Below are 13,549 nucleotides of genomic sequence, written 5' to 3' on the forward strand. Positions count from 1 at the left end.
CATCATTAGAGGCCTTTTCAGATCATCTCGTGTTTTATGCCTTTTCTTGTGATTCGCTATATTAAGGAAAAGGTGATATAAATCCTTATTGTAGTCAGAATTAATTAATATTTACATATTTACATATTTATATTATGTATTATATTTGTAACCACCCCCCCCCACTTCCCTTCTCCCCCCCATACCAATTGCAGGTGTTTGTGTAATTCACCTAGGTTTACTTTGCTTAAACTTTCAGGTCTATTTGTATTCAATGCCAATTTCTATGCCCAGTGTCAGGAGGTTTTATTGCATGTTTTTGGAGTGATTTTTTTATTGTTGTTTTGTTTTTAATATATTTATATGCATATGGTTAACTTTTTATCTACCTGTTCACATTCCATATAGATTACACATTCTACAGCTGTTGCAAGGCACAGGTCATTTCAAAGAAATTGAGCTTATGTGTATTGTATTAAGAAAACAATTATCAGCTGGAATGCGAATCCCAGCTCCTGAACTTCCTCACCTGAAACCTACATAACATTTGACAGCTCTCATTTCAGCCTCTAATACCTGTGCTCAAGCCTGTCAGAATTTATTTCAATAGCACATTAACATAAAGAAAGCAAATCTTGTCAGTAGGATGCAGAAGTGTTTATGTGTATGCGCTGACAGAGAAACATCCCACTTTGAAGAGCAGGATGTATTTTTTAAGAAGTTCTCACCTGTATCCACTTATCTGGAATGGCCATGGCAAGTCGGTAATCAAAACCCCCTCCTCCCTCTTCCACAGGCCGACAGAGAGCTGGCATTCCAGAAACATCCTGGAACAGATAAAGCACCCACAACATCATTTCCACAGCACTGCAAATATCACTGCATATTTCCTACCATATAGTTATATTGACATACAAACACTCTATAAGCAGCTTCACAGATTGACCTGGTTTAAGGGAGAAAAAGAATAAATTTAAATCAGCTATTACTACAGCCAGATGTGTTGTTTGAATGCAAAAGTTACAGAGAAAAGCATTATGACTTTTCTCGTCAAATACTCTACCTCAGAATACTTTAATACAGTAAATATTTAAATGGGAAGAGATCTCAGTAGATGCAGAGTTTGAAATAATTAGCTCTCTTGAGCTCCAAGGAATCAATAGAAAGTACAAAGGAGTCAACAAAAGACAAATTAAACCTTCATTTTGTTTATTGATATTTTGCATAAGGAATTGCATTAAAAAAGGTTAAATATAAAGTGCACTAAGGAAGAAAAATACAATCTCTATTCTTTTCTCAAAACCAAACCTATTGATCCAGCTAGTCCTGGAAAGTGACATGCTCTTACTGCATAATTTTCCAGTTCCATCTTGATGGATGCTGACTACTCTTAAATTTGTAATTCCACATTCTCAAAATATTTATTTTACCATGTTGTTAGGCAATTTTATTATGCAGCATTCTTTTCTAAAGTTATCTGAACAGAAAATGCAAATCTCCAACAACTGCAAAATATCCATCGGTACTCAATTTTATTAACTTTTGTGGGAGGATGGCTTCTCACTAGCAGCAGTTATGGATTAACAAACACCTCTTGCATCTACACAAGAGAATTTATGGAATTAATACTGACTAGAACCCGGGCTTAATTAGGAAGCTCATTCTGATTTGCTGGATTCAATCCAGTTTTCAATCCAATTGCTGCACCGGAATAGTGAAAAAAGATATTTAAGCTTCAAGTCATACACATATGCAGGCATCCACAGACACTGACATAAGGGAGGAGAACAACCAGATCACCAGGAAGCTCATGGATGGCATCCCAGGGGAAGAAGGCAGGGCTGCCATCCAGAGGGACTGGCTGGAGGAATCAATCAGCAGAAATGTCACACAGAATGTCAGAATGTCACCAAGCTAATCCTGACCCCGGGATGGCCCACCTCCTGCATCCATAGGGGCTGAGCAAGCCAGGCTGGGGAACAGCTCTGCTGGGGAGAAAGGGCCTGGGGCTGTGTGCCAACAGCAAGCTGAGCTGAAGCCAGCAGCCAGGCCTGGCAGCAGGGATGGCCAGCACATCCCAGCCTGTGTGAGCAGCACAGCCAGGAGATCAAAGGAGAGAATTATCCCCCCTCAGTCAGCAGCCATTGGATCACACAGAAATCTGTGTCCACATTCCACAAGCTGTAAAAAACAAATAGTGAAGTGGAAATTCTTGACAAACTTTTAGATGCGATAAAAATTTCAAAAAATTTCCTAAATCAGTCAGAAAGGACAGACACAGACTCTTGGTCTCTACGTTATATAGGACATGATGATATGAAACAAAAGCCTTTTTCTGTAATGCCATGATGCCTGTCTGGAGGATGTCCAAGTCTGAGATTTTAGCAATTCCCACGTACTTAAAATAATTAAAGCCAGATTTTTGGGAAGTAAAATTCCAAATTTAACAGCATTCATATCTATGTCTACAAACTTTAACTGGACACAAAAAAAAACCCAAAACACCACAACTAGTTTGTTGAGTCAATCAAAGGTACTTAATGTATTTCTACCAGGAAACTTCCTAGCCTGGTACAGCCCTCTGACTACAACACATTACTGATCTGCCACAGAGGGGGCAATGAAGTGACAATACATGATCCAAGGGGGATCAAAAAGGACTCTGGGGCCTTGAGGCAATTGGGAAGGGAAGCTGAAGCAGAAGCCCTTTTCTGCTCTCTAACTGAAGGCAGTAACATTGAAAGAAATGGACAGACTGAGTCTATTCATTGCTACCTATTTGCAATCTATTCTATTGCTCCATGGCTGGTGTCACTGCCAAAATGCTGGGGGTTTTGGCAGTGGAATGGCCAAGATGCTGGCTTCAGACAGCAATCACATTTCTCAGTGATGTCTGTATTGGACCCAGTTTCAGTGGGCCCACGGGAGCCTCACGAGGTTTAGTGAGAGACAAGTTCCAGGGGCTACACCTGAGTTGGGGCAACCCCCGTTATCAATCCAGGCTGGGTGTGAACAGATCCAGAGCAGCCAATGAGAAAGACTTGGGGGTGCTGGTGGATGAGGGGCCAGACATGACTTGTCAGTGTGCTCTTGCAGCCCAGAAATCCAAATCTGTCCTGGGCTGCGTCCAAAGTGGGCAGCAGGAGAGAGGGGATTCTTCCCCTCTGCCCCTCTCTGCTGAGACCCCACCTGCAGGGCTGCATTCATCTCTGGGCTCCCAGCACAGCAAGGACAGGGACCTGCTGGAGCCAGGCCAGAAGAGGGCCATGAAGATAATCAGGGGTAGAGTACCCCTGCTATGAGGAGAGGATGACAGAATTGGCATTGTTCAACCTGAGAAAAAAAGCTTTTGTGGTGACCTAATTGTGGCCTTCCAGTGGCTCCAGAAAGGAGTCCACAAGAATACCAGAGAGGACATTTTGCTAGAATACATATTGATGGGATAAGGGGAGATGGCTACAAATAAGAAGAGAGTAGGTTTTGATTAAATATTAGGAAGAAAGTCTTTACTGTGAGGGTGGTGAAGCACTGGCACAGGTTGCCCAGAGAAGCTATGGATGCCCCATCCCTGTTCAAGGCCAGGTTGGATGGGGCTCTGAGTAACCTGGGCTAGTGGAAGATGTCCCCGTTCATGGCAGGGAGTTGGAATTTGATGATTTTTAAGTTTCTTTCCAACCCAGGCCATTTTACTATGCTATGATGAAACAGCTAATTTCAAAGCATTTGTTCATATCAGGTTTGAAAAGAGCTGCATATAAAAATACAAACCACTGTTTCTTTGCCAGTTTGTGTCTATAATACTTCAGGCATGACATAATTTTACTTTACATTTTATCTTCCCATTATAAAGATCTTTAATTGCTGCTTTATTTAGAAGACCAAAATGAAAAACAAGCGTATACTCAGTAACACCTAAAAAATTAGCAATTACTAAAACAGTGAATATACAGAATATTAAAAAGCTGTAAAATAATCAATTAATTACATTAATTAGGGAATATATTATCATTAGTTATGGCCAGAGAAAAGCATTTTTCTCACATGGCACTGATTCTATAGGCAAGCAGACATTCTTCACTGCCCTTTGTAATTTTCAATTATGTCAATAGTTTCTCATTCTGAAATTCTTCTTTAACCATGAAGCACATTGATCAATTGTATGATTCATGTAGCAACTTCCTGAGGCAGAAAATTATGTATTGAAAAAGAAGCACTTTCAACTTAAGCATGAGAAACTAAAGACACATTTGAATTCTTAGGCCAGGTAATACAAGACAACTAAACTCAGAAATTCTTTGGCAGGAATGCTTATAATCTAGGACTACCTAGAAAATTAACTGATTTAATTTCAAACACACCTACAGCTCAATGCAACCACGTCCAGTTTGCTACTGATTGCTCCCCAGATGCTGTTTTGGTAGCTTGTCATTGAGCTCTTAGCAGTGATTGTCTATAATAGAAGACTTTACCATAAATAAGAAATTAAGTAAAGCAGTATTTTGCTTCCTAAAGATAAAGAACTCTTAAGCATCACAAACTCTTTTATTAGAAATCCATATAGCTCCTAATGGTATCAGATAGATTGCACTTTTTCTTTTAAACAAAATAAATTATTTAAACATGATAACAGAAAAGAATCCTCCATGTTTAAATGATTTTTATTCTGGATAAAGACAAAATATCAGTGAAAATTATCATTTTGAATGTTTTGCTGTTTCATACTCTTAGAAGCTCCATGTGCCAGAAACATTTTTCAGTCAAAAAAATTTATCTCAATCAACTCAAGTAATATAGTCTATTTACTCCTTTAGAAACCTGGAGAAACTTAATAATAAATTTAAATCACCCTATATATTTACTATCTATAAGTTTATTGCATTTAATTTGAAGGGTAATTGTCAGATATACCAATATAATTCAAAATATGCAAAACATCATTAGGGCTGTTAATCTTTAGTACCGCAGAGCACTACTGACAAATGGCTATCATGCACATGCAATAAACTAATAAAAACAATTCTCATTACAAGTTCAAGGTGATGAAGGAAAAAAAAAGAAAAAGAAACTGCCACATTAATTAATAATCTATTAATGCTGAGAAAATTCCCAGAGTGCATATTCAGGTTGTTTTTTCCCACCAGGCAAAGTCTGTCCACTAATTAATATTTTTCAGCTCATGTCACTGCTTGAGTACCCAAAGCGTGACTTGATAATTAACAGGAAATTCACATCCTAAAGCAAACTAATCAATATTAATGTCACTGAGGATAGCAAAATGATCTTACCTCTGCTATGGTTATGCATTCTGGGTGCAAGGTATTAATCATGTGATTGGCCAGCATCAGGTAACACAAAGCATCTTCATCCACATGTAGGCCAAAATACTCATTGTAATCTCCACTGAACCCTGTGCCTAATAAGACAAGAAGTTTTAAAAGCCAGAATCAAGTTTTATTTAGAAAACACAGGTATTCCACTCAATATTTCATTTTATAAGCACAGAACGTTTTAATGACTTTCCATCTATCCTCATAGCAACAAAGCAAGAAAATCAGCAAACCTAGATTTTTTTGATCATCCACAGAATATCCTGAGCTGGAAGAGACCCAGTAAGATCAGGGTCCAATGCCTGGCTTTGCACAGGACCCTCCCCCAGAATCACACCCTGCATCATCCAGGTGTTTTAGCAATCTTCTGAACCTGTTTGTGCCAGCTGTGCTGTGCTCCCATCCAGCCATCCACTGTGGCACTCCAGCCACAGGACTCATCCCACCAGTTTTGCTTATGCCAATCATGTCAAAACCCTGGGACTGGGCAAAAGCTTTGAGCTCCTCTATTTTGTCCGTCATATGTGTGTTGGAACAGAAACACTTCCAGCACGGTTTGTTACAGCTGACACCTTGAGGAGCAGATTGAGGCATCTTCCAAATGATTCCATCCTCCAGTTTTGGTTGCGCCACCCCATTGCTCATCACTAGCATGCCTGGTTTTGTCCCTCCCCCTTCCCATCTGGTTTCAAGCTGTACCAACAAGCCCCCCTCTAGCTCCTGCGCCAAACCCCTCTTCCCCCATGACAAACAGTGAACTTTAGAGCGCTATTTCCACAGCAACAGCGCTGCACCAGGCGGGCTGAGATCAGAGCTGATAAATGGCTCACCAATGCCATGGTGGTGATACAACATAGACGTAACGCCGTCAAACCGGAATCCATCGAAGCGATAGTCTTCAATCCACATCCTCAAATTAGACAGAAGGAATCTCAGGACTTCCCAGCTGAAATAAATTTATTAAGCTTTAAAAACCTTGGGATCAACTAGAGCTCCTTATACCATGTCCTCCACTTGCACATGTGGTACTTGTACTGTACATTTTACTGTTTTAATTAGTTCTTTCCTGTTTTTCATTAACCTTTCCCTAAAAGATTTGTCTTTAAGTCTTTGTTTTTTTACTGCACAAAATCTTAAGACTGGAGATAGGAGGCTAGTAAAAACTCAAACTCTCTAACAAGGTAGTGTCTGAACACATGTACTATATTTTACTACCCATACTTGCTGGTGTAATTTTCCTATTCCCTCTCTGAAGATGGTTACTCTCTGTGGGAAAAGATGCTATAGAAAAGGAAATAAAATTTTAATGGGTAAGAACTTCTCCCCAAGATTTTATGGATTTATAGCAATTTTTAGGCATAATTGCTGTTGAAAGCTGCCCTTCCCAATTAATGACAAATCACATGTCACCAGTAGAATGCCAAATCACCTACTATGTTAAAAATTTACACATTTGAAAAGTAAACCAAGGGAAAGTTGAGGAGGTATATTTTGAAGCTCAGAATATCAGGAATGTGATACAACACACACACATGCACAAAGCATGGAGATGAAATCAGAATACAAAAGAGGTTCCAAAATGAACAAGCATGTGGAAACATTCCTGAACAGATTTTGATATTAAGGAATAAAACAGTTTCGTGAGCCGTTTTCCTCGTATTCATCCCCTCCTCTCCCTGGGCATTGGTCTCTGTAGCTTCCAAAGATAGCCACATTTTGTTTCTACTGTTCACCCTCCATGGCACAGCCCTCTCTGACACCCTCATGTGCATCTCCTGCAAGCCACAGCTCTGAGGAGCTCACCCCTCTCAATCAGCCAACACAAGATGTAGTGAAACTGGTCTTGCCCACATCTTCAGCGCTTGCCAATGTTAGGATAGACAGCATAGCTACAACCTAACTCCTACCAAGATTCTGTTCAGAGAAAAGCCCAGGAGCAGGCAGGGTCTCTCCAGACACCCTCTGCTGGGTGAGAAAGAATGGGTTATGTTGCACAAACGCCACCACAATCTACCTATGCACATGGTAGGCATAGGGTAATGAAGGGGACCCTTCCTACACTTCATTTAAAAGACATCAGAAACAGTAATTTCAGGAAGAAATTATGACAAGGAATAAACTCCATTTTGACAAACAAATGCCACCACTTTCCTTCCTCCAAAAAACTTTTTCATATGAAGGATGCTTTAAGTCCTGACTAAGTGGTATTAGAAGAAAAGATGAGAAGCTATGGACACACTATAAAGTCAAATTCTAATCTCACCAAGTAGCCAATTCTTATTACCTTCCATAGAATTTTCATATTTCTCTTTCTTTCTGCATGCACTGCACAGAGATACACATTTGTGCATATAAAGAATGAATTATTACCAAATCAAAATCTCCAAATTTAGGAAATGTGAACCAGCTCACTGTGAATTCCCTCAGTCCAACACCTTTCCTGGGCATGCATTACATGACAAGACTTTTTGTTGTTGTTCCATTGCTACACTCTCCTGCTTCAAATCATCCAATTCACAAGTTAACACTAGGAAGATCTCAGGAGCTTGTCTGAAGAACTTTTCACATATTTATTAGTTCTCAGGTGAGATGATTTGCAGCGAATGAACAAGATTGAGATTGCTCTGCTATTGAAAGGGATAGAAAAGTATCAAAAGTCCTACAAACTGGCAAACTGGTCACAAAAAAGCAATTTTGTGCAAACATTTGTTTTATCTTTTTCTGACTCAGCATGAAATTCACAGAAAGCTATTTCCTGCAAGCTAAATACTGTGAGAAAAGAGCACAGCATTTTAGCAAATAAAAATAGTATCTCACACAGAATTAGGATAATACATGCACAAAGAGTACATAAATTACTACAAGCACTATCCAGACTTAAAAGTTATTCATTCTCATTACAAATTTCTCGACTTTATAACCCTCAAGTCCTTAAGATGGTGAAGAGGATTTGTACATTTGTAAAACATACACAAAAGTCTCAAAACGGATAACAAATGTAACTTTTTCCACATTGTTGGCATTGAAGATTGATCTTTGGGAAAAGATGGAGAACCAGCATCAACATAAATTGTAATGACTTTTAGATGAAAAAGCGACAACAATGAAAACAAACAAGATGAATTTGTTGCACCAAAGTATTAGTTAGAAAATTTATGAGATCAAAAACCTGAGTGGGAGCAGCAGATGTTTTCCAAGCATCTGATTGCACATGGGAGAGAAGATCATAAATAAATAAATAAATAATCATTTTATCTGTGATTTTAGACTAAACTTGGACAAAAATCAGCTTTAGGAAAATTTTTAAGAAGTATATCAAATACTAGCAACCATATTGACTTTTAGAGAGAGAACTACACAGCTCCAAAACATGAACCAGAATAACAGATTTTTTGAGACATGCAAATCACACAAACCATACTGAGATTCATTCTTTCATCCAAGTCAATTTGTTCATGGGAGCATCAATATTAGACACAGAAGCTGACAGAACAAATAACTTTGCAGAAAGCCAGCAGAAGCCAAAATTGAAGAGGCATAATTGAGATACAACCACCACAGAAGCAGTAATTCAGGAGCATTTCTAAAACGGTTCATTCTTGTATTTTACTGACAGATATGCAAACGGGATAGCATTCATTAGGAATGTAATTTCTTCCTGAAAAAAGCCATATCTTAAGTTATACCCTAAAAATCTCACATTTTTGCACACATCAAAATTGAGGAAGTTCTTTCATTGTATGCATGATCAAAGACAGGCTATTATGTAGCTTTTTTTAATGCTGTATCATCATTAAGGAACAGAATGATTTACAGTGTAAGAACTCCAATTCAGAATTCACTCAAATATTCAAAACAAAGAAGGTCTTTGCAGAGAAGTATTGCTGAATTTTTTCCCTTCACTCTTGGATCCCATAGCTCATTTATTAAAACCAGATTTTTTTGTTTAAAAAAGTGGAATGAGCACATCTACCCTAGATGACCTAGTTTCATGAGGTGATGAGAAACTTAACTTTCCTATACTAGGTCAGCAGAAAACCTGAGAAATTGCTTATAAGACACACTCATTATTTACTTTTTTCCTCTATACTAACAAAAAAAGCAAAATAATGATTCCCCATAAGCATTTTAAATTCCAGTCCATGATGAACATGAAATATTTAGATGCAAGCAATGCATTTAAACCAGTGAATTTTGTCACTATTGACAAAAAATAATATTGGCTATGTCTAATAGAGTTTGAAGATGTAATTCTTGAACCATATTAATGTTGACCTTCAAGAATTGCATTTATTATTACTATGTATTGGAGAACTGCTGACCTTATAAGAATCTAGACTTTTGTGATGATATACGGTTTTCAGGCCTTAGTGCACTATGTCTTAAGACATAGTAGCACTGAGTTGCTAAATCATTATTTCTCAAACTATCCCCAAATATTTCAACAGCTGACTGGCTTAAATTCAACCAAAAGATTGCTAAACAAAGAAACTGGCATTCAGTCTAATAAATACACTGCTAACTCTAATGCTAACTTCCAGGAAATCTGGTACAAGCTATTTTATGGCCTGAACATCTAGATCTAACACAGAGGTGTTCTTTTTTCCACCACTCCTTATGAGCATAGAGCAGTTTCCCTGTTAGTTAGATGCACCTTGTTTGATTGAAGTTATACAAAATGGTAACCAGCCTTTTCCTATTTGGAAAATAGTAACAGCAACAATAAATCCCTTCGTATTTCAACCTCCTAAATTTACCACAAGTAATTCCCCTCTGTCATCTGCATAAAATCATTGCCAAGATGCCAAGTCCTCATTAAACATAAAAGGTTGAGAAGCTGAAGCAGTGTGGCAGTGCCTAAACCAAGGGACAATCCTGATTCCCAGCACTACACTGCCCTCAACACCCACACTCCAGTTACTCTAAACAGCAATGCATGGAAACATACTCAGCTCTATCAGTGATCAGAACGCAATAAAGTCTTAAACAGACACAAACAACTTTTGTCTGGCAATCCAAACTGCACTGTGTCTCCAAAAAGTGCAGTTAAACAAAAGAGCTGTCCGCTTGGGGCATATGATAACCTGGGAGCAGAAGGTAACGCATCGTTTCCACTTCATCAGTCCCCAGAAGAGACAGAATCAGCAAATTAACTTCTAAATCCAGGATGAGGGTTTTATTCTTAGCCACCTAAACTGAGGATCTATTGATGCCAGCATAATTACAAAGCTGATATTACATAATTACAGGCTATATCAAATACGTTACTGTATGATTTAAAGCTTTCTCTAACAGTTAAAACAAAAATGGATACTTTTATCAATAGTTCTGGCAGAAGACATCTTTGCTTAAGCCTTAACATCCCATTCCCTGCATTAAAATGAAAAAGCTCAAAAGTATTTGAGAATTTTGAGGTCAGCCTTCAGGAAAAGAAGTCCTTAATTGTTTAAGTAGTACTATGAAAATGTCGGGAGAAATCAAATTGAAAGGACTATTTTCAAATTTCTAAGCATTTGTTCAGTAAAGATCTGAAGTTCTTTCACAAACTAAACCATATTGATTTCTTCTAGGCAAAAGTTAACAGTTGTAAATTAATCGGATACAGGGTAACACAATTATTTCTGTGCCTTTTTGTGGGCAAAATTCCAATTCTTCATAAACCGCAGACAAATATATATATTATATGCATACTACATAGAGTCATACAATGGTTTAGGTTGGACAAGACCTCCAAGACCATTGAGCACAACTCTTAACAGCACCGTGTTCACTACTAAGCCACATCCCTGTGTGTGCCACACCTGCACATTTTTAATGCTGCTAGGGATGGTTCTTCCACCACCCCCCTGGGCAGCCTATCACACAGGTTCACCCTTCCAGTGAAGACATTTTTCCTGATATGTAATCCTGAGGCCATGTTCACTTGTCCTGGCACTTGCTGCCTGGGAGAAGAGATCCACCCCACCACGCTACACCCTCCTGGCAGGAAGTTGTAAAGACCAGTAAGGTCTCCCCTCAACCTTTTCTCCAAACTAAATAGTCTTAGTTCCCTCAGCTATTTCTCACAGGAGAAGCAGTTTGGCGATATATAATATATACATATATATGTATAATAACAATACTAATATATATTATACATAATCCACATTATGTTTTATATATTTACACTTTGCTATTTAAAAATTCTTATAAGCAGAACCCTGGTTATTATGCAGCTTTTTTGGTTTGGTTTATTTTGAGAGCAACCAAGAGCAGCAGCTTCGAAGATGCACAGGGTTTTCCATTTCAGTTAAAACTGGAATTCTAGAGTGCCACACCAGAAAACAGCCCTTCTGCAACCATTAAACCTGATCATCATAAGTCCACTGCTATGTAGGGAGGAAGCTTTTTTAATTGAAAAAAACCTTTTTTTCAATATGCTGTAAACAATACAACAGCACTATGCATTTATGCGACTTAAAGACTTATATTCAATAATTACTTCAGCAAAATGAATTCTTAGAAATAGGCACATTGTTTATTCATATAGAGCCAGTAGTTCTGAAGTGTTCATAAAGTATTTTAACTTTTTTCCCCTCAAAATTCTACTTCCTCTGTTGGTACAAAGCAGCGCCATACAGCAAGGTGAAACAAGAATTTCCCAATTTTTGATTGCTTAGACATTTGATCGATGCTTTGAAAAGACACCTCATTTTAATTGTGCAGGTTAATTCTGCACCAACTCTCTCCCATATTTTGCCAATGAATTAAACATGTTTATGAATATATTCACACAACCTTCCTGAAATGCCATTTGCACAAAAAAATTTTTTCCTCAAATAAACTATGGACTATATAAGGGTTTAAAATAACCTGCAAGTAAGCAGCACTGTCCTAGGCTTACATTTTTATGGCTAGTCCTATCCCCACTTCGTAAGAGTAAACTAGTATCAAATAAAACATTCAGTTATCTGCCCTATAAAATGGAAGCAATAATTCAAACACTACTCAGCAAAGGTTATGTCCTGCAAAATGTGAATATAAGAACAGCCTTGGAGGCAAAGCAGGTAGGTACTTATTGTAATGAAATTTAATACTCTCGATGCTTTTCACTCAGTAAGCTTCCTGAGGTAAATAGAAAAGAAAAAAAAAAACAAGTAAGAACTGAAGACAATTACCTCAGTTTTAAGAGAGCCTGCAGGGCATACACATTTTAAAATAGAGAAAGTATCAAAAAATATTACAAAACTCTTTGAAATGCTGATAAAGCCTACATGGATTTCAGCTCCGATTTGGATAAATTAGCATTTGTCCCACTTATATTCTACCCAAGTAAATTATACACTAATAAAATAAAAATCTCTGCGATTATTTAAAATTCTGTTCTCCCAAAATAAACCTCTTAGACAATATTAGGTTTGTTTGGTCATATAATCAACTCTGCACATTAACAAACAAAATTTGCTGTTCTACAAAGTACAACTAAATCACAACTTTAAAGATGTATTGTCAGAATTTGCATACAATTTAATGCAATTCATGATTTCCATAATTAAACAGTAGTTTACTGTTCAACACTAACTTTGCTTTCAAAAGAAGTCTAAATGTAGTGCACAAATAGCTATAAAGTATTACAGAGCAGGTGATCTAATTTTAAACAGACCACTCTCCTGCCCTTTACCCGGAAAACGGCACAAGTTGGAGATATAGACTGGTAAAGAATCAAGTGTCAAGCGAGATTTAACTGCTTTGTTGTGAAGTGCTTTTTCTCCCCTGAAGTAGTGTGCTACTATATATGCAGAAGAATAGACAACAATTATCCTCAACTTCATTTATTCCCTATACAGAAAAACAAAATGACACTCAAAATCAATTCATTCCATTAGCAGTGAGAAAGATATTAACTACCTGACCAATTGTTAACATTTTTAAGCTCTATTTTCTCAAAACCATCTTATTAAAAGCCTGAAACAGTGCTTTCTATAAACCTAATTTCATTTTTTTACTTTAAAATACTGGTTCCCTAATTTACACTCTCACAAGCGACTTCTAAGGAACACTGAGAAGGTGTCTGATCCACACACAAAAATCTTTAAAGCATACATACCATGCCTATACCTTCAAAATGAAAATTCAAACTGGTTTAATTTGAATTCAGGTGCATTTTTTTTTCTAATGATAATAAATAGCAACAGCTACTTAAGCAGCCAAGAAGCAGAATTCTTCACAAAAGAAAACATTTTGAAAAATTGCAAATAAAAGCA

General features: G+C 37.5%; 1 protein-coding gene across 3 annotated transcripts in view; it reads right to left on the minus strand.

Annotated features, from left to right (window-relative positions):
* Positions 1-13,549, minus strand: part of GBE1 (1,4-alpha-glucan branching enzyme 1) — a 139,321-nt gene that overhangs the window by 48,073 nt on the left and 77,699 nt on the right. For all 3 annotated transcript variants that reach the window (XM_084226844.1, XM_084226842.1, XM_084226843.1), the window contains exons 8-10: positions 6,137-6,252; positions 5,265-5,392; positions 708-806 (exon numbers count right to left, since the gene is read on the minus strand). In XM_084226844.1, the coding sequence (XP_084082970.1) occupies positions 708-806; positions 5,265-5,392; positions 6,137-6,252 (343 nt within the window). The remainder of the gene's footprint in view (positions 1-707; positions 807-5,264; positions 5,393-6,136; positions 6,253-13,549) is intronic.

This window comes from Fringilla coelebs (genome assembly GCF_963513975.1).
Source record: "Fringilla coelebs genome assembly, chromosome: 2".
NCBI classification, from domain to species: domain Eukaryota; kingdom Metazoa; phylum Chordata; class Aves; order Passeriformes; family Fringillidae; genus Fringilla; species Fringilla coelebs.